The sequence below is a fragment of the Dipodomys merriami genome, unplaced genomic scaffold (assembly GCF_024711535.1).
Source record: "Dipodomys merriami isolate MVZ:Mamm:240054 unplaced genomic scaffold, mDipMer1.0.p SCAF_94, whole genome shotgun sequence".
Lineage (NCBI taxonomy): Eukaryota > Metazoa > Chordata > Mammalia > Rodentia > Heteromyidae > Dipodomys > Dipodomys merriami.
The window spans coordinates 1,467,765-1,490,395 of NW_027206557.1; the positions used below are offsets into that span (position 1 = coordinate 1,467,765).

Below are 22,631 nucleotides of genomic sequence, written 5' to 3' on the forward strand. Positions count from 1 at the left end.
AGAGTGAAGTTTAAACTACCCTAGTACTTTGATTCCTTTAGATATGCATACAATGTAGAAAAGTTCTAGTGTAGTATTTATAATCTGCCCCCAAATTATGTACTTCACAACTAATTACATTGATATCCATTAGTAATTTTATTGTTTACTGTGACAGGAAGATGTATAGGTTTCAAATGTCCCTTAGAGAATACAGAGCAAAACACGCTCCTGGGTTTTGTCCCAGGCCAAGTCAATTTCTACCTCTCTGCTCCAGAAATGTGAACAGGTCATAGGTCACAGGTCACAGTGCAAATTGCTAGACTGGTCTATCTGGGCTCCTATCTTCCCTATTATTTTTTGTGACTTCTGTTCTTTGTATTCTCAGTCATCTGAGAACACCGCATAGCAACATATTTGTTGAGTAAATCATAGCATAAATAGCTTCTGGCATTGCTATTCTCATTTCTCTATAATTAATTTGTGTGTGTAGTGTGTGTGTGTGTGTGTGTGTGTGTGTGTGTGTGTTTGTGTGTGTGTGTGTGTGTGTGTGTGTGTGTGTGTGTGTGCTGGTCCTGTGGCTTTAACTCAGGACCTAGGTACTGTCTCTGAGCTTTTTTGCCCAAGGTTGGTGTTCTATCACTTGAACCACAGCTCCACTTGTAGCGTTTTTGGTGCTTAATTGGAGGTAAGAGTCTCACGGACTTTCCTGTCCAGCCTGGCTTCCAACTGCAATCTTTAGATTTTAGACTCCTGGGTAAGGAGGATTACAGGCATGAGCCACTGGAGCCCAGCCTGGCTTATTTTTTAATATATTTCTAAGCTAGCCATCCCATCCTGTGTCTCTTAATACAACCTGCTAATTTCTTCTCCCTGCTTTTCTTGTCTTCCGCTTGCCCTTCAGTGCCCTCTGTCCACCTTTCTACAAGTAACTGTCAAATATGGTACTGCCCTTATCACCAATGTTCTTGGCAAAGTTGGCAGTTTGAAGCTCACTGTGCATTTTCTCATTAAAAACACAATCACATGTGGTGATGAAGGTGGGCCTCAGAAGCAAATCCGCTCCAATAAAATGAAAGTCCTTGCTATCTGCTGAAAGAGAAAATTCAGCCCTAGAAAAAGAGAAACAGGTTGCAATCACCACAGGATTTTCAAAGACGAGGTTTTGAGCTTTGGCTCTGGACAGTATTCCTGGAGAATGTCTCCCTTGCAGAGCCTCAGCAGGTGGGCCGTCTAGTATCAGGAAATCATGGGCCATGTGCTATGTGCTCTGTTGCTGAAGCCCTGCAACACTGGGTTACAAACACTCCGGCTTCTACAGCAATTATTAGCTTAAGACTCAGGCTGGGTACAGCCAGGTGATTCATGACTCTCCAGCTCATCTTCAGCTAGGCCCCATAGCTGTGGCTGAACCCAGCCGGTAGACAATGGAACCGTGGGAACACATGGCCTAGGACGGCCTCATTTATGTGTCTAGTAGGTGGCAGGTTGCTGGGCCAGATGCCACTGTTTCCTAGCTCAGGCCCAAGGCCAGGACACTGAAGAAGGCAAATGCCATTAGGGGCCTGATTTCAAGCTCCAGTACACACACACACACACACACACACACACACACACACACACACACACACACACACACACACACACACACACACACACACTCAAGGAAGACTTCTAAGGAAATACTTTTAAGGAAGACTGGTGCCTATTTCTTCACCCTTCAAATGTGTTCTTATGACTTGCTTTGTCCAGTAAAATGTGCAGGGAGCGATCAGGACCCAGCTCTCCAGAGGCTTTGCCACCCCAATGGCATTTGCCTTCTTTATAGACTTTCTTTTCCAGGCTAGCTTTGAACCTCCCTCCTCAGATCTCATCCTCCAGAGTGGCAAGGATTACAGGCATGAGCAACTGGCACCTGGCCCTCTTGTTGACATTTGTTAATGCACTACATAATTAGACATTGTTAGTCCATTCAGAGGGTGTCAAAATGGGTTCAGGGAGATTAGCTATCTCCAAATACACCAAAGTAACAGCTCATTAGTAATAGAAGCATGATTTGAGCCCTAGGCTCTGTGACTCCCAAATTATAGTCTACTCTTAGATTTCTCTTCTTCCCTTCTGTTCTCTTTCCCTCTCTTGCCTTGGCTTCACCATGTCCATACTTAGAATCTGAGCAGAAGATGCAGGCAGAAGGAAAAGGGGAAGGTGTGTTCTGACCCATGCTTGGGACACTCATTGGGCTTCCTAGCTAGTAACTCCTACCTCATGGAAATGGAAACATTTAGGCCATCATAGACATGCCTTTCTTATTTCCTTTGGTTTTCACCAAATACAGTGCCTTAAGTCCCAGCCTTCTTGCTCATTGGCTCCATAAGCTTGGTTTGACAGTGAATCCTGCTGAGTCTCTGCCTGGCCTCTGAAAGGAGAGCATGAATCCCAGCCTTCATGAACTGCTGGAGAGTCTGAATAAGAAGATATGTGTAGAGCCACTCTGAAAAGCAGCACACAATCTAGCCATGCAGTGAGCTGTTTGTGCCCCACACAAGGTCCAGAAGGACCTTGTGCTGATATCGGCTCTGACAGGAGCGTGTAGGGCTTTGCTATGGCATGCATGTGGTGACGCGCAGTCCCTTGGAGAGTTCTGTTGAGTGCATCAGGAGGCAGCTTGTATTTCCAGCTAGCACAGATAGGATGGTCATAGTTTGGCCCAAGATCTTGATTTCATTTCAGAAGGATTCTGTGGCATGGTGGGCAGGCTACCTGAAGTACGTGGCCAGGAGAAAATCCTAGGGGCAGGAAGGTGGTCAGTCCTATGTATTCTGACACGAATAGGTGTGTGTGTGTGTGTGTGTGTGTGTGTGTGTGTGTGTGTGTGTGTGTGTGTGTGTATCTGTGTTATCTTTATTGTCTTGTGGTGACAGGTGTAAAGGAATGTGTCCATATGTGAGAATTCAAATGCTGGCCTGGGAGCAAAGCACACAACAATTCCTCCCCATCCTCACCTCCTAAATGCACAGCAGCAGAGACAAACTCACTGTGGCACACCCAGGACTTTTATCAGCAGTCAGAGAATAATCTGCAATGGGAGGAATTACTCAGCCTGTGTGTCTCTCCCAAGAAAAACATTTGTTAGCTTGTTAATGCATTGAAACCTTTTATTAGAAACTGTAGAAAAGTCCATATCCCCCATTCTTGCTGCAAAACAATCAAAGACACACTTGGCAGCAGATGATAAATTAACAATCCAGCTGGAAGGAGAGTTGAGCCCAGTAGTGGTGGGGAGAGATGGTTCCCAAACCAAAGCTGAGCTCAACCTGGGTGTTCACTGTTTCAGTGTCCATTATCTGAGTTTTTGACAGGTTTCTTCTGAATCTAACAAACTCTTTACTAGGCAGATTCACGTGGTCATCAGAGGTAGCTGAGTACCATTAGAACTAAGTACTGAGTAGCTGATTTTTTTTCTCTCTTCTCCCTTCCCCTCTTCTACTCCTTCCCCATTTCCCATTCACTATCTTGCCCTGTCCTCGCCAGGTTTTCTTTTCTTTCTTCTTCCTTCCTTCTGTCTGTCTTTCCTTCTTTCTTTCTTTTTTTTATTGTGAAAATACCATACAGAGGAGTTACAATTACATGGGCAAGGTAATGAGTACATTTCTTATCAAGCATTGTTGCCTCCTCCTTTGTTTCCCCTTCCCATCCCTTCCCATCCTCCCTCCTTACTCCCCCACCCCCCTACCCCACCCTACCACCCAGCCAAAGTTGTATAGTTCGTTTTTTCGACATAACGACTTGTACATCTCATTGTTGTAGTGGGTCCACCTGTATCCCTATTTAAATGATTTGTTTTTTCTCTTCCCCTCCATGAATTATACCAACATCAAATACTATGAAAGCAGGGGTTATACTGTGGGGGAGGGGCATACAAAGCAACAAAGAAATCATCTTATAAATATGTTAGAAACAATCGCAAGAAAGAAAAAAAAAACATTTGAATACTTATCCTGGGGTTCATTTCACCTAACATCAATTTATCTGACCTTTTCTGCTTGTCTCAGAAATATACTAGTTATTGCAAATAAGGGAAACCATGGGACCTATGTTTCTTTGGGTCTGGCTTACTTCACTTAATATAATTTTTTCCAAGTCTTTCCATTTCCTAACAAATGGACCACTGTCATTCTGATGGAGGCATAGAATTCCATTGTATATATATACCACATTTTCTTGATCCATTCATCTACTGAGGGACATCGGGGTTGGTTCCATATCTTAGCTATGGTAAATAATGCTGCAATAAACATAGTTGTGCTGGTAGCTTTAGTGTGGTCTTGTTTGTGATCATTTGGGTAAATGCCCAAAAGTGGGATTGCTGGGTCATAGGGGAGCTCTATGTGGAGTCTTTTGAGGAACCTCCATACTACTTTCCAAAGTGGTTGAACAAGTTTACCGTCTCACCAACAATGCAGTAAGGTTCCCTTCTGTCCACATCCCCTCCAGCATCTGTTGTTATTAGAATTCTTGATTATAGCCATTCTAACTGGAGTGAGGTGGTATCTCAATGTTGTTTTGATTTGCATTTCTTTTATGGCTAGGGAGGTTGAGCATTTCTTCATGTGTCTATTGGCCATCCTTCTTTCCTCTTTAGAGAAGTTTCTCTTTAATTTTATAGCCCACTTATTTGTTGGGAAGTTGTTTCTTTGAGGATTTGTTGCTGGGGGATTTAATTTTTTGAGTTCCAGGTATACTTTAGATATGAGACCCTTGTCCATTGTATGGCTAGTGAAGGTCTTCTAATCCGTGGGCTTTCTATTGATCTTGCTAGCTATGTCCTTTGCCATGCAGAAGTTCTGCAGCTTCATGCAATCGCATTTGCCCAACTTTTCTTTGATTTGTTGTGCTCCTGGGTCTCTATTAAGAAAATTCCAGCCAGTGCCAAGGAGACCTAGGATTTCTCCTATTCCATCCTGTATGTTTTCAGAGGTCTGCTTTGACTCCAAGGTCTTTGATTCTTCTTTCTTTCTTTCTTTCTTTCTTTCTTTCTTTCTTTCTTTCTTTCTTTCTTTCTTTCTTTCTTTCTTTCTTTCTTTCTTTCTTTCTTTCTTTGGGGGGGGTCTGGTCGTGGGGCCTGAACTCTGGGCCTGGGCACTGTCCCTCAGCTCTTCAGTTCAAGGCTAGCACTCTACCACTTGAGCCACAGCGCCACTTCCGGCTTTTTTCTTTTTGCTTATGTGGTGCTGAGGAATCGAACCCAGGGCCTCATGCATGCAAGGCAAATGCTCTACCACTGAGCCACCTTCCCAGCCCCTCTCTCTTTTTCTTTCTTCCTTCCTTCTTTACCTTCCTTTCTTCCTCTTTCTTATCTGTCTGGATTTCTTTTTCTCTCTTTCTTCCTTCCTCTCCCTCCCTTACCTCTCCCTCTTTTCCTTTTTTCCTCCCTTTCTCCTTTTCTTTCTTTTTCTCCCTTCCTTCCTTCCTCCTTCCCACACACTCTCTCTCTTGCTTTCTTTCTCTCTCTCTCTTTCTTTCTTTCTCTCTTTCTTTTTTCTTTCCAGCTTTTCTCTACTTTGTGGGCTTCCCAATTTTAGCCAACAGTGCTCAGAGCCTTTAGTGGGAATTCTCTGAGTAGAACTCAAAAGAAAAGCAAATTTGTCTCAACTAGTCCTGTTCTTGTAGTTATCTCTCTAAATTAGGCATTGAAACAAGAACAATTATGGACTAAAGTTGAATCTTCAGAGAAAGAAGACACGAGACTCTTCAGGAAAGGGTCTCTGGAATGGACCGTCCTTAATTTAATGTCGAATCCCAGCCAGCATTCCTGTGTGTCCAGTATTTCTGCTTCATTCAACTAGCTGTGGCTTTCTGAGTCTCACATCTCATCTGGTTTTTGCTGTTAATTGAAAGACATTATTATTTTAGGAGAGAGAGAGAGAGAGAGAGAGAGAGAGAGAGAGAGAGAGAGAGAGAGAGAGAGAGAGAGAGAGAGAGAGAGAGAGAGAGAGAGAGAGCTTGCTCCTATAATTAAATTGTGAAAACTATAGAGAAATATGCCGTTCTCACCACCAAGTCTTGCTCTTCTGGGAGTGTCTATCCTCTCACTTTCTTACCTGCTCTGTCTCAGTGTCAGCAAAGCCACATGGCACCCAACAATTGACTGACAAGTCCCATCAAGTTTGTGTGATTTGGGGTAGCATATTGCAAGCCCCTGTGACATGTTCTGTTTATCTAGGGGCTGTCAGGCCTCAGCATGTGTTCTTGCCCAGCATGAATTTCCTATAACCATTGGTTGAACACATGCTTTTTCTCTGTTAAAGTCAATATTGGAAAATTCTGCTAATATTGGCTCAATCTCTATGCAGTTTTTGCCCCCAAGACAAAGAAAAGAAGCATCTCTATGTTCTGTAGCTACATGCATAGCCCTGCATAGATTTTATTTGCAAATGTCTCTAGAAAGAGGTACAAACAATGAATGTAACCTGGAAGCATTTTCTCATCCATGTTCTAGTTCCAGGCGTGATTGTAGACCTGGGCTGAAGGGAAGAGTCTCTAGCTTTGCCCCACAGGACAGCCATGTCTGAGGGAGAAGCCAGTGCTGTGTTTAACACGTGGCAGGCAATGACTATAGTCAGCCCTAACTTCCCCTCAGGCTCCATAACTGTAGATTCTCCCAATCTTAGATCTAAAATATTTCAAAGAAAATTGTCTTCGTTGAACATGCAAAGAATGTCTTTTTCATCATCCCACAATCAATACAGTTTGATTAAATGTTACAAATGGCCATCGTACTAAATATTATAATCTGGAGATGATTTAAAGTATCAGGGATGATGGGCATAGGTTATCTATACGCAGAACACCACACTGTTCTATACAAGGGACTTGAGCAGCTGTAGATTTGGGGGTCTATGTGGGCTGGAATGACCCCCACACACAGATACAGAGGGATGACCATACATAGAATCAGGAAGTTGGAGATATGGAGATTCTGATTGGAATTGGAAGTTGGGGTTTCCTCTGGCTGGTGATGCTTGACTAAGAATTGAGTTGTTCAGGATCAACAAGCCCCAAGACAGCGGGGGGTGGGGGGGGAGGGCTGGGAACAGCATACTGAAAACCAGAGCTTGTGGAGGGGGCGGTGAAAACAAAACAAGGGATTTGTACAATCTGAGGTTCTTTGTGGAGAGTTATCATTGTCATTTTGCATCCCTCCAATGATCCATTGTGTCAAACACTGGGCACCACAGGGAGGTCTAGCAGATTGATAACCCACTACTGCCTTGTGCTCCAACAAGAACACAGCATGGAGTCTGTATTCATTTCATGTTGCTATTAAGGGCACCTCCTAAATGCTCCCGTGTCCCCCAAATCACTTAGGTTCTTTTGTCATTTGCTTCATCTTTGCAATTATGGAAGACATCACCAACCAGGTGTGGAGTAATAATGGTTGTCTACTGCTTTAAAGGTATTTGTAATTGCCATAGCAACAGGTTATGCATGGCTCAGGTTCCTGTAGTAGTTTCTAGTTAATTTCATGTTGCAACTTCTGCCTTTGCCTCCTTCAAACTCTAAGTGCCCACCTCTCTCATAGAAATAGAAGAAATCTATTTCTTTTCACACACTTATTGATCTTTGACGAGCTACAGAACTTGTAGAAGCAATCTCTTCCTTTTAGTAAAAGGATTCTAGGTCCTCCCCAGCAATCCAGTAGATCAGAGCAGGTGATAGAAACTCCTAAAATGTCAGCTTAGGTACTCTGAGAACTGCACATACCACATATAGAAGCAGGGGAAAGGATATTCCTAATTTAACCCAAATTTTCTTCTGGATACTTATCAGTACAAGCTGTCTGTTTTGCAGTTTGAGATAATACAATAGATCAGATTGCAAAGGCAAACACAGTTGTTCTATCGTTGCATTTAATTATCTCAGTAGCCCCATGGGAAACTTTTTATTACCTACTTTTTAAGAAGGAAACTAGTTCTGAAAGCCTGGAGGGTGAGTCCAAGGTCACCTTCAGGACTCAGTCCTACTCATGGGACAAACTTGTACAGGATGGAAAGTGGCCGTGCTCCTAATGAATGCATCTACTGACCGTGAGGCTGGGGCTGGGAGTGGTGGAGGAGCAGGAGGGGAAGAGGGAGGGAGGTTGGAAAAGAAGTAAGGCAGGAGGGAGGAGAGAAGGGATGTTAACTGATAACCACTCCATTGAGCTTCTCTATATGGCTGTCTTTGTGTTATGTCATTTAAGCAGTGAAAGCCCTTTGTACAACTACTTAAAGATAAAATAATAACAAAATAATAAACAATTTTTAAAACATCATCAGAAAAGAAATGGAAATGAAACCAGAGCAGTTTACCTCCTCCATGTTACATATCTCACAAATACAAGATGAGTTTTGCCTAGTTTGACAATCTCAGACTCCCTCCTTCCTTCCCTCCCTCCCAATCTCTCTCTCTCTCCCTCTCTTAGCTTCTTCCTCTTCCCTCCTCCCCTCTCTCTCTCAGTCCTGGAGCTTGAATTTAAGGCTCAGAACTAACCTCAGGGCCAGTTTTGTGCTCAAGATAAGAAGTCTACGACTTGAGCCAGACCTTCACTTCCAGCTTTTTGGAGAGAAGAGTCTCAAGAACTTTCCCACCCAGGCTGGCTTCAAAGGGCAGTCCTTAGATCTCAGCCTTCTGAGTAGCTAGGATAACAGGCATGAGCCACCAGTGCATGGCTTACCCCAGACTTTCTGACCTACAATCCATAAGCTTCTCACCACATCTGTTATTTTGGTGGTGCATCTGTGCACAGGCACAGGCAGACAGCAAAGAGAAGCTCTCTGCTCTAGAAAGTCTGGTGTCTCGGAAGCACACACCCTTTCCTTCTCATCCCGTGGGCCTCCTTCCCTAGCTCTGTGAGGCCCAGCTGACAAGCCATTCTCTTCTGCTCCACACAGGGTGTGTATTGGTGGTATCTGTGATTGAACAGCTCGCACAAGTTCACAACTCCACTGTCCAGGCTTCAATGGAGAGACTATGTGGCTATCTTCCAGGTAAGTCCTGCTGTTCCTCTTCCATCTTCCCACCTATGAGTTATCATGAGTGAGCTAACACCCAGTACAAACTCATGGAGACGGTGGTGTTATTTTTATGGATGATATTCCTGTGAGGATCAGATAAAATAAAATAAAAAAGTCCACTCGAGGCAGTTTTTCCTGACCTCAATTCTTCATCAGAGTAGAGAATTGCTATTGACATTTAGGGAAGAAAATGTTTAATGGCCAAATGTCATTTTATGTGTCACATTAATAATGATTCGTCCACTTGGTGATCATTGCCTTAAGTACTACAGAGTCAAAACAATGAATAATTTTCAACAATTGAATGCTAACTTGTATATAAATTCCCAGCCTACCAACACAGACATTGCTATAGGCTAAGAAGACAATTCATCTCCAGACCCCAAAGGGGAAAGTAATCTGGGCCATCCCATTGATTTCAGTTAGGTCTCAATAAAGTCTCTTGTCCGTCTTGCAAAACAAAGAACTAATCAATGGCTCAAACAAGCTTTATGTTTGTGTTTCAGTCTCAGCAGAAAGAAAATATTAACTCTTATTTCCTATACAGAATACTGTTATGTGAGCAGTCAAAATAAGAGTCAAAATGTTCCTTGAGAACTAATTCATCAAGAAAGTCTATATTACTTTTTTGGCTAAATGACATAGTTGGAAAAATGATGACTGTGTCTTTGATTGTGTAACACCCAGCTATTCTCAGGAATGTATGGCATGCAATAACATACACCTTCACATGATAAAAGGTTCTGAATGCAAAAAGAGAGAGTAGGAAAGAATCATAGACAAACATGAGCTTATGATGTTCTACACTGATCATAGTTAAGATGTTAACATCCATCCATTCTTTCCTTTGTCAAATTAAAACATGGCAGGTAAACCCTCTGGCTTTCCCTACTCCTAGTTTCATCCCCTCATACCCCACTGCTTCCCTAGACATGAACTTAGTATTGTTCTTGCCTAATTTTACACTTGCCCAATCACTCGTCTGATTCCAGGAACAGGGTGGAATATTCTTGCATCTGTGATTTATTTTTCAAAAGCTTTTCTGGTAAAACAAAACAAAGGTAGAACAACATACCATGTTTGTCTTTTTTTAACAGTTTATTGAAAGTTAGAAACTCTTAAAGATCATAGCCCAGGTCAAGAAGGACCAGACAGATAGCAAGCTTCCAGAAGTTCTAGCTACCACCCCTTCTGAGGCCCCTTCTGCCTCTTATTTGATTCCTTTCCCAAGATTATAAATAGTACAGCTTGGTTTCATCAAGAAGCCTCCATAAAGGCCTCTCTCTCATTCTGTCTCCTGTCTGTCTGTCTGTCTCTCCCTATGTGTATGTCATTCTAACAAATGTTGGTGTCATTGATTTATTAGGAAGTATAAAATTGGAATATCCCAATCGATCATATAATTTCCATTTATTCATTGAAATAGAATCCCTCCACTTCTTTATATCCTCCCTTTTTATATTTTAGAGGACATTTCTTTCCCATAGAACCTAGTGGTATAGAATATGTAGAAAAAGCAGGATAAATGATTATTTATACTTATTTGTTTTCAAGAAAATGCATTGGTTTTCTACTGTCATCCCAAAGTAACTTGCTAGTTCTCTTTAAAGCACCATCATAAACTCATGAATATCTGATGGATTTCAGTCCATTGTGATTATTCTCCTATTGAAGCTCAAACAACTCTTACCTGAGGTAGGGAGAGCCCCTTCGATTCCATTCCTGAGTGGTTTTGACATGAACCTGGATGACCTCGGGCAGCTCCCTGGGTAGCTGGAGTAGCTGGCTATCAGCGCTTTCTTGCCATGGGCTTGAAACCAGTCATTTCTCCCAGAAGCACTTGTTTCTGAAGTGCTATTTCAATACCACAGCCTGGGTGCTCAGGAATGCTCCTTGATGTCAAATACCCATGCTTTCTAAGGTCTCCCCACACAATTAGGAGGTCATCTTCATATGTAATTCTATGCTAAAATGTCTAAGTTGGGTGTGATGGTGCATGCCTATAACCCCAGCACTTGGAAGGCAGAAGGACTCCTAGTTTAAAGATGTAGGTCAGTAGTAGAGCACTTGCCTTTCATGGATACAACCTGGATTTAATCCCCAGTACACCTACAGGCACACAGACACACACACATAGACACACAGACACACAGACACACATACACAGCAAAGATTTAATATATGGATAGTAGAAATCCTAGGAGGAAAAAAAAACACAAGAAAACTAAAGCAATATCTAAAAAGGAAAACTCTCCAGAAGTTAAAAATACATGTTTGAAATCACATATTAAGAGGTCCTATTGCATACCAAAGAACTCCAGTATACAACAATTAACCCTGACACAATTTCTACATCGATAACTAAACTTTGCAAAAGAAAAAATAAGTCTTTGAACATCTAGGCACATACAGCAAGTGCGTTACAAGGAAAAAGAAAAATGTGATTATCATTAGGCTTTTGGAAATAGTATATTTAAAATGATCAGGGAAAGAAATTACACCCGAGGATTTTTATATCTAGGAAAAAATGCTATTTTCAAATCCAAAGGGCACAGACAGCTGTTCCCAACATGCAAGAATTGAGAGAATAGTGTTCTCTGGAGACATTGCTGAAGAACTTTACACATAACTCCACAGGAGTGTGGCTATGAACGTTAATCATATATTTACAATGTGGATGGGAAGAAAATGGATGTTCTAGGTAATGGTGAATAATAATATCTATCCAATTCAATTTGCATTCAGCAATTCCAAAGAACAGGGAAATGGAGAGAATGTAACTATCAACAGAACCAGGTATGCGCTGTATAATACAGCTGTCAGTCTTAAACTACCAGCTCTGGTACTGCCATTGTTGCTACACTCATAATTGTTGACAGCAGTTAAAATTGGATTAGTAATTAGGAGATTTTTTTTTTGGCTGGTCCTGGGCTTGAACACAGGGTCTGGGCTCTGTCTCTGAGCCTCTCTGTGCTGAAGGCTAGCATTCTACCACTTGAGCCACAATACCACTTATGACAGTTTCTGTTGATGTGGTACTGAGGAATCAAATCCAGGGCTTCATGCATGCTAGGCAAGCACTCTGCCTCTAAGGAGATATTGAATTATAGCCCATAGGAGATATTTGAATTATATCAATTTCTTTGTTCTTGTAAGTAGGACTCTGTATACCAAGAAGAAAGGAGATAAAGATAAAAAAAGCAATTGACAAAAAAGCAAATCTGTACTTCTGGTTTTAAATTTGAAGTATCAGCATGAAATCTTTAGATATTCTCTGTCTCTCTGTCTCTCTGTCTCTCTCTCTCTTTCTGTGTGTGTGTGTGTGTGTGTGTGTGTGTGTGTGTGTGTGTGTGTGTTATTGGCAATTTGTACATACTACATAATGCTCTACCACAGTGCTAGGTTTCCAAATCTTGGTGGGTTTTTTGTTATTATTGTTGTTGTTTGCTTGTTGAGACAGGTTCTCCCTATATAGTTCCCACTGCTCTTCAACTCACTATGTAGCTCAGGCTGGTCCTTTTCATTTTTTATCTTTGACCACAATCTGCAGATCTAAGCTTCTTGAGTAGCTAGAATGACAGGCATAAGCCACCATTTTTTTAAATCTTAAAATTATTCTTCCTTTCACCTTTTTTTTCTTAAGATATTCTCTACTCTTTTCACTTGTTCTTGAGTTCATTTGAGTTTAAGCTTATCTTTGATCATTTTTATTGTTCTCTGCGTTCTTTTATTCCAGTCTTACTTTAAAAAAAATCTGAGTTCTGCTATTCTTCCAGATTTTATATCATTTTATTAATGCCTCTTAGCTCATTCTGAAATAGTGTTGTATTTTCATCTTTTTGGCTTGACTTTGCTGGCATGCTTTTACTATCTGTAGGGAAGCTATTCTGTTTCTTATTCTTTTTTTCTTATAATAACTTTGCATGGGAGTTGACCTAGATACATTTTTGTTGCTCATTTTTATGAGATTAGTTTTCAAACACCCTTAGAAAGAGGTGGCTCAGAATAGTTTTTATAAATGTCCAGAGCAAGCCAGGAGCCAGTGGCTCACACCTGTAATCCTAGCTACCCAGGAGGCTGGGATCTGAGGATCACAGTTCAAAGCCAACCCTGGCAGGAAAGTCCATGAGACTCTTATCTCCAATAAAAACCACTAGAAAACTGGAAGCAGCACTGTGGCTCAAGTGGTAGAGCACTTGCTTTGAGCTGAAGAGTGCAGGGACAGCGCCCAAGCCCATAGTTCAAGCCCCACAACTGACAAAAAAATAATAATAAATGAATGTCCAGAATTCCTTCTTCTGTTATGTGTGTGTGTGTGTGTGTGTGTGTGTGTGTGTGTGTGTATGTGTTTATGTATGTGTGCATGTATGAATATATGTTAGCCTATTCCTTGGATTTTTTAATTCTTTTCCCCTGCCACTTCCATCTGGAATTTCTTTTAACTGTATTTCTATCCGGCTCGATTTTTATTCCAAACCTAGTAATTTCAGCTCAGCAGGGCACCATCCTTGGCAGGAGCCTGGTAGTCAGTTTTATAAATGAGAGAGAGAAAACATGAATCCTTTGCCTGACTTACTTCACTTCAGAATTTTTTCCAGGTCCACCCATTTCTTTGAAAATGCTGTAATATTATTCTTCCAAATGGATGAGTCAAATCCCACTATGCACATTTTCTTGATCCATTTGTGCATTGAGAGGTCGTGCTATATAGCTCAAGCTGGCCTGAAACTTACAATGCAGTCAGACAGACCTCGAGTTATGGTTCTCCCACCTCAACTTCTCCAGGGCTGGGGTTATAAGTGTACAAGACCACTCCTGACTCGTGTTAGGAACACTGTCTTCTCAATTTCCACTTCGAAAATAGCTAGGATTACAGATGTGAGCCGCCATGCCTGGCCTTGATAGTTGAATCTTCAATATTGCCTTTTATTTTTAACTAGAATAATTTCAATGGGCTAAGGAGGCTATTATTAAGAAGGTTTTTAAAAATTGATTCTTTTAACATATTTAGTAGTTTGCACTAGTTGTACAGAGGAGGATTGTATTGTTACATTTCCACATAATAATTACAATATTTCCCAATCACTCTCATTTCCTCTCTCACTTCCTTGTTTGAGTTTATTTTGTTGGTTAATGTTGCATTTCTAGATAGAAAGCAGTTCTGATTGACTTCAGGTGAAGCAATCATTACCCTTGACAGATCTAGGGGTGAGGTAGGAGGGGATGACTACCTCATTCTGCTTAAATGATTGTGGAATGCCATAGAGAACGTGGCCACAGGAGTTGAGTAGGATGACAGAGGCAGTAAGTCTCCTAGCTGAAAATTTCTCCTAAAAATTCCTAACAGACCTGGCTGGCCTGCAGTGCCTACTTGAACCCCGTATTGTCTTCTGTCTGATGAGCTTGGAGAATGGAGAGTAGACTTGGATTCATGTACATAAGCACACAGTTAATTTTTAAATAGTCCGGCATGTAAGCGATGGTCTTGAGCATTCACTAAATCCCCTCAAAGCCTTTCTTGGGCATGGAAAAGACATACTTCTGTTTTTGTTTTTCTTTTCAAATTGTGCAAAGCATTTCTGACATTCCGTTTCCCCCATTGCATCTGCCTTCAGCTTTCATTAGGACACATCTTAGAAGAATTTCAGAGTTGTCCATGGAAACATGATTCCTGGAATCATTCTACCTAGGGATCAGCCCTGAACATGTTGCTACCATTCCACCCCACTGGTCACCTGTGCAGAAATCTTAGCTCGGTGGAATGTGAGTGCTCAAACCTCGTGGAGATTTCAAAGGAGATGGCACTGAAATATTAGTAGTCTGGAAAGTAGCTGTGTGGTTAATTGGTCTCACTGTGCTTCAAGCCTCTCATTAATAGATACTGTAGAACCATAGTTTACCTGGGATAGATAAGGCATTCTAAGCAGGTTGAAATGTCTACAACAAATAACATCAGCTCTTGGATAAAAAGACTTTAACTTCAGCTGCATCTCAAGCCTTTGAAAGCACAAAGTTCTTGCTTAAAAGTGGAGATATAAACCTCAAAAAGCTCTTCCCAGCAAGGAAGCAGAGGGCCACATGAAAACAACCTACAAATCGAAAAGCACCGGGTTTTAATTGCGCATTTCACTTAATGTATGGTGACTGCCCATGGTTCCTTTTTTTAACCCGCCTTTGCCACATTTCAGAGTAGCTACATTTTCTTTTTCCCCCTCATATTATTCCAAGTCCACCTCTGTAGAAATGACTCTTGTGACCAGGCAGGGTGCAATTGCATAATTTTTACTTCACTCATTGGACGATGTTATAACACACCAGCCGTGATTTATGTAATGAACTGTATTAGAAACATAGGTGGATACTCTTGTATGCTTCTCTAGTGCCAGACCTTATTGCATAACAATGCAATTTACAAGTTACAACATTTTCATTGGCGTTAACTGACCAAATATTATTGACTGCTCTTGATAGTCACACACCAATCAACAAATACGTTCTTTTATTCTCATCTTAATGACTAATATCCATTCTCAGATCACGCATAGCAGTTTGTGGTAGTAAATGGGTTACAGGAAGCTAAGAAAGCAGCTTCAGGATTTAAAGAGTTCTTGCTAAAGGCCCAGGCAGAGAGCTGATAACAGATGCAGAGCCTGTACAGCTGTTTAGATAAGATACTGACATAAAGAACCCATTCAGGGAGCTGTTCAGGGCAGAATGCAAAGGCCCTGCTAGTTCAACGAGCAGAGCGGAGAAGATTCCAAGCTTCCTGGCTCTGGATGAAGGTCAAGTGTGAGTGAGGATTAAACTGAGATGAAACCCTGGGGCCAGAGGCGGGACTTGGTGACCTTTAGATCTGTGATGTATGCCCCCGGTGATCTGATGACAGACCTGATGTGTGTGTGCTGCCGTATTTAAATGTCTCTTCTTTAATGTTTTGGGGGAAGGGGAGGTAATTCCTGAATCTAGCTTGTTTGGTAAGGTCACAGCCCTGTTGTTGTTTTTTTCTGATAAGGATTTGATACATCCCTATGTCTGTGTCTTTGACTTAATTTAGTAAGTTTACCAGTGATAATCTTTTTTTTTTTTTTTTTTTTTTTTTTGCTGGTCATGTGGCCTGAACTCAGAGCCTGGATTCTATCCCTCAGCTCTTCAGCTGAAGGCTAGCACCACAGCGCCACTTCTGGCTTTTTCTGCTTATGTGGTGCTGAAGAATCGAACCCAGGGCCTCATGCATGCAAGGCAAGCACTCTACCACTGAGCTACCTTCCCAGCCCCACCAGTGATAATCTTTTATTTGCACAACTGAGTTATTTATCAATCTAGCCCTTGATTTGTATTGTATATAAATCAAAATAGATAAGTAAGACGATATGGAGATTATAGTATTAAATCTAGACTAGGAAGTTAAAACCAGAAAGTAAGCTGAGGGTAGACAGTTAAACTCCACTTCTACTTCTAGATAATAAGTAATAAGAACTTGAATGGAAAAATCTGCAGCTGCATTTACCATTTCTCCTTTGAAATTGTAAAAAGCTGCAAACTGTATGAATGGTAGAGACAGAATAATGAAGCATATCTGGGGAAAGGAAGCCCTAAAACTCATTTATGGTCCCTGTGTTGGCCCAGAAAGATCTCCATATTTTAGAATAATAAACAACACTCACCTCACCTACCCAGAACCGTTGTCTAATGCTAGACCACAAGACCACAAGACCACATATATTCAATATGGTCACATGTAGTCCCCAGCTCAGAGAGTGTAAAAGCTACAGGTAGAACAGCCATTTTGAGTCTTTAATTTCCATTTTCTACATGGGAGCAGGAAATGTTTCTCTCTTTTACTATTTGTCCCTACTTTTCCCGGATGTGCTAAGACAAATCCATACTAAAACTACATTGTGAGAATCTCCTCTCTGTGAGACACTCCAAAATGCTTTTCGTGAGTGGATCTCAAGGATCTGTCCTTTTGCATGGAAATGGGATGCTGACAGTGCTCTCCCCTCCTTCCTCTAGTGACAGACAGAGGGTGGCCAGTGGCTTGCACAAACAAGATGGAGAGCCATTCTGCCTCAGCATTTGCCCTCAAAATGGAGCAAGCAGCAGTGTCTCTTTTTTTTTTTTGGGTCCGGTCATGGGGCCTGAACTCTGGGCCTGGGCACTGTCCCTCAGCTCTTCAGCTCAAGGCTAGTGCTCTACCACTTGAGCCACAGCACCACTTCCGGCTTTTTTGTTTTTGCTTATGTGGTGCTGAGGAATCAAACCCATGGCCTCATGCATGCAAGGCAAACGCTCTACCACTGAGCCACCTTCCCAGCCCATGTTTCTTTTTTTTTTTTTAAATTTTAAAAATTCTACTGCAAAGGTGATGTACAGATGAATTACAGTTACGTAAGTCAGGTAGTGAGTACATTTCCTTTTGAACAGTGTCACCCCTCCTTCATTCTCTCTCAGTTTTTCCTCTCCCAACTTCCCTCCCCACCAATTTGTACAGTTCATTTCCAGCAAAGTGTCTAGTGGGTTTCACTGCTGAATTGGTTTACCCTTTGTCCCACCATTTTTGTGTACAGAAATCAAGAACAGCAACAGAAGGCAATAAACCAAACAACAACAACAACAAGGAAACTAAAAAAAAAAACCACAAACAGTACAATAAAATGCCTCTTGTTGGGCTGGGAAGATGGTTCAGCAGACTGCTTGCCTTGCATGCATGAGGCACTGGGTTTGATTCCTCAGCACTACATAAACAGAAAAAGCTGGAAGCAGTGCTGTGGTTCAAGAGGTAGAACGCTGGCCTTGAGCTGAAGAGCTCAGGGACAGTGCTCAGACCCAGAGTTTGGGCCCACTTTTGCTTCCATTTCTTGGCGTTCACTTCAATAAGCATCATTTTATATGATCATATCAAGCAGCTGTTTTCTAAAATGGAGTCAGTCATGGTGACGCACAGTCTGAAAGCCACTGCTCTGTGCAATATGGGGTCACTCATCCCCCCCCCCCCGTTCTGGGGAGCTGTGGAGCCCCAGGGCTCAGCCTGAGCTTCCAGTGCAGGCCATCTTGCCATGTCATCTCATGCAGAAGACAGAAAGTACAAGAGAGGGCAAGGTCAGAGAGCAAGAGTGCCAAACTCAGGACTGTAATAAATGAGATCTCTCTGGCACTATGACATTCATTCATTCACCAGAGCAATGGCTTCTTCTTATACCCTTCCTCTAAACTCTATTGCCTTGAGGCTTACGTTCCCAAAACACCATAGCAGTATGTTATGATCAGTATGCTAATGTGAGTCTGTTCTTCAGCTGTAGAATAGCATGCCATCATGGCCAACTGGGAAGAACTGGCTCTTTCCAGAAATTTCACTCGTTTCTGCTTCTTTGTGTACTTCTTCCGCCTTTTGTCCTCCCATATTTTGGGGCTCCATCTGTCTCACACTCTCACCATTTCTCTAGTGGTGCTCAAGCAAACCTTCACCAAGTTCCAAGAAGCCTGCTCCAGAGAGGGGAAAGCTACAGAGATACACTTTACTGTGACCAAAACAATTCTAAGAAACACAAGGCACCAGTACCTCTGATCTTACAGGAAAGAAGATGAATTTTGTTGCCTCTCAGCTAGTAATACAAGTCAATCAAAGAATACACTGACGTCTATTTTTAAATTGTTCTGCTTTGGGCTAAGCTAGTTCTACATTAGCAATACTTTACACTATGTTGCCAAACAGCCCGGCTCCTTCACTGAATTTTGAACCTCTCTTACAAAATTCATTAAACTTAAAACATGTTCCATAAGGAGGCCAAATTCCATGGCTACTTTTTTCAAATAAGGAAATCAAAGCACACAGAAGGGAACTAACTCCTCCAAGGTCAGAGGCTCTGGGAAGGTGATGGTGGTCTCTAAATCTGTAACATCTAAGCTTCCTGACTGCCCCATCAGTAGCACCTCTAAAAACAAGGAGCCCCTGGAAGGAGGAGGGGACATTGGTTTTGACAGATAAATTTCATAACTGGCACATATAAAAGAAACATAAAAATTTGGAGTTTTCACTGTCTTTACTGAGTTGTGCATCCATCATCACAATCAACTTTCAAACATTTTCATTGTGTTAGAAAGAAATCTTATACTCTTTAGCTGCCTTTCCAAACACCTAAGTTTCCCTAGCCCCTGATAACTGCTTATCAGCTTTCTGTCTCTGTAAATTAACTAAATAAATTGAGTTATACAATGTTTACTCCTCTCTGACTTTTTTTCACTTACGGTAATGACTTCTTTCATTTAACATGATACACAAATTCATTATTCATTCATATTGTATCACCTCTCAGAACATCATAGTTTTAATGGCTAAGTAGTACTTCATTATGTATATGTCAACATGTTATCAGTCCATTTGTTGATGGGCACTGGAATGGCTAGTATAGACAATGCTTCTTTGAAGGTTTGAACGTCAATTAAGTCAAGGTTAAGAAATTAATATAGAATTTCTGGATCCTATGGAAAATGTTTCAAGTCTTCCCTCAAAAACTTAAACTGCTGGCCCAATTACCAAAGAGGCTGCATCATTCTACCAGCACAACATTATAGTTTTCTCATATTTCAACATCCCCAATGTTTACTATTCCTTCTTACTAGAAAACATCATAATGAGTGTAAAATTGTATGTCATCTTAGTTTGATTTCTATTTTCTCACTGGCTAATGATATTAAGCATGATTTTCCATGCTTATTGGGCATTTTAGGATCACTTTTGTTGTTGTTGTGGGTTGTGGAGCCTGAACTCTGGCCTGGGCACTGTCTCTCAGCTCTTCAGCTCAAGGCTAGCACTCTACCACTTGAGCCACAGCACCACTTCAAGCTTTTTCTGCTTATGTGGTGCTGAGGAATTGAACTCCGGGTCTCATGCATGCAAGGCAGGCACTCTACCACTGAACCACCTTCCCAGTTCTGGGGTCACTTTTAGCAATGTAACTATTCACATGTTCAGCACAATTTTTAATTGGACTGCGTCTTTTCATTGTGTTAAAAGTTTATCCGCAAACTGTCATCCTTTTTATAGTCAACTAATTTACTCATTCTTAATTACGCTTGAATCTCTCATTAAACAAAACTAGCCACTAAAGTTCAGAAAACCTCCAAACATGTCACATGTCACTTAATTACCAGGGCAAGGCTTCCTGAATAAACTCCCTTGATCTACCCCAACACAATTTTTTGAGAGGAACTCAATAGGTAACAATCCCGTGAAAATTCATCAGAATTACAACAAGCAGACCAACTCTATAATAAACTTTCTTCCAAGGATCTAGCATCCATCCTGTCAACAAACTGTTTATTCTGAGGATTAAAAGAAAAAAAAATACCTCTGGCTATTTTACTTATTTCAACAAAAGAAGTGGGACCAAAGCATTCTTACCCTTAACTTGACTCCTCTTTCTAATTCTTGTCCTAAACTCTTGTTTAGCCAGTCACTCTTTGTGATCAGATTTGTCTTGAAATGTTCCAAGGCAACAAAGAGAGTTTAAGTAGGAAGCCATCTTCAGATTAAACAGTACTATTTGTTAAATTCCCCACTGAAACTTTCCTAGAACTGTCAAAACTCAATTCACTAATTTTAAGGTTTGGTTGCTAGACTCTTGATTCTGTCTCACTGGTTTGTATGTCTAGCCTTACTCTAATACCAACATCTCTGGTTATTGTAGCTTTATAGTTTTGAAATTAGGAAATAGCTTCTTTTTTCTTTTTCATGATTGTGGTAACTATTCTGAGTCCCTTAGAGTCCCTCACAAAGGTTTGGATCAGCTGATCTGTTTCTGAAGACAGTTGGGGTTTTGATAGAGATAACTGAATCTGGGGAGCAGTTTGGGAAATGTTAACAACATTAAGCCTGCCGATCAATAAGCACAGGCTGCCGTTCCATTTGTCTAGGTCTAATTTAACTACTTTGGGAAAAGTAGTTTCAAAGCCATTTTTGCACTTAAAACATTTCTAAGTATTCACTTCTTTGGGATGATCTTACAACTGAATTTTTTGTTTCCTGAACTTCACTTTTATTTACTCATTTTTCTTTTACAGGAGTATAACTGATTTTGCATTATTTGTATTTGTATCACTCTGCTAAACTCATTTTTTAGTTCTTAATGTGTGTGTGTGTGTGTGTGTGTGTGTGTGTGTGTGTGTGTGTGTATTAGCAGTGCTGGGGATTTGCACTCAATGCCTTGTGTTTTCTAGGCATGTACTCTACCACTTGAGAGACATTCCCTCAGCTCTAGTTTGTATATAAGACATACACACATGTACACTCACACACCCACACCCACACACATATTGGCAGTACTGGGGTTTCAACTCAGGACCTCACACCTGCTAGGCTAGTATTTTACCATTTTAACTATGCCCACAGACCTGCTCTTGACTTTAGAGACAGAATCTAGTAAACTTTTCTGCCTAGGCTGCCCTTGGACTGTGATCCTCCAGACTGCAGTTTCCTGAGAAGCTAGGATTACAGCAGCACCAAGCTTAACTTTTTAATGGACTCCTTAGGACAGTCTACCTGCAAGACGATGCCATCTGCATGATAGTTTTCTCTCTTTCCATCTGGATGATTTTTACTTTTTCTTGTTATCCTGGGGAGAGCTTCCAGAATAATGGTAAGTAAAGGTGACAGAGGATAATTCTTCCTTTTCTTTACTTTAAGGGAAAACATTGTGTTTTGCCACTGAACACCTGTGGGATTTTGTAGATGACCTTTATCATTTTAAAGAAGCTTGTTTCTATTACTACTTTTATTTGGTTTGGGGTTCTTTTATCATGAAGGTATGGTATAATATCTTTTACATCTATTAAATAATGAACATATGACTTGTCCTTTATTGAAGTGGCAAATATGTTAGTTGATTTTAAGATGCCAAATCTAGCATTCTTGAAATAAATGCTCCTTGATCACAGTGTATACATTTTTCTGCATTGCTTTATATTTGGCTTGGTGGTATTTTGCTACGGACCTTTGCCATTATATTCCATAGGGTTGAAAAAAGATGCTCTGAACTGCTAATAATTCTTTATGTTTGTCAGAATTCATCAGAAATGCAGGGCATGGTGGTGCATGCCTATAATATCAGCACTCAGGAAGCTGAGTCACAGGGAGACCCTGTCTTAACCAACAAAACAGAAAACCAGTGAAGCTATCTGGACCTGGACTTTCCTTTGTGAATTTTTGTATCACTGATTTCATCTCTCTACTAGTTATATGTCTACTCAAATTGTCTCTTGACTCCATTTCTGCACCTTACGTCTTCTATTTCATCTCTAGTAGCTAATTCACTATCATGCTGTTGCCCCTAGAATTCCCTGGTCATTCTTTGCTTCATTAAGGTCAGGAGTACATGGGAATATGCTTTTAACTGCCTATGCTAAGAGCACAGTGTGTTCAAATTCTCACCTTTTCATATAAAATCCCAAATGATGTGAATAGATCTATTTCAGTTCACAGTATTTACCATTTATTAAAACAGAAGTGCTGGGGAGATTTCTCGTTTCTTTCACTGTTTTCACCACCTCATTTATGACTCAAATCTGAGACACAAGGTGGCCCCCTAAGTTCTCAGTAGG

General features: G+C 41.1%; 1 protein-coding gene across 3 annotated transcripts in view; it reads left to right on the top strand.

Annotated features, from left to right (window-relative positions):
- Positions 1-22,631, top strand: part of Aoah (acyloxyacyl hydrolase) — a 152,881-nt gene that overhangs the window by 10,680 nt on the left and 119,570 nt on the right. For 2 of the 3 annotated variants that reach the window (XM_070014188.1, XM_070014189.1), the window contains exon 2: positions 8,913-9,008. In XM_070014188.1, coding sequence (XP_069870289.1) covers positions 8,913-9,008 — 96 coding nt within the window. Of the gene's footprint in view, positions 1-8,912; positions 9,009-21,593; positions 21,671-22,631 lie in introns of those variants that run through there. The other variant, XM_070014190.1, reaches the window with a different exon arrangement.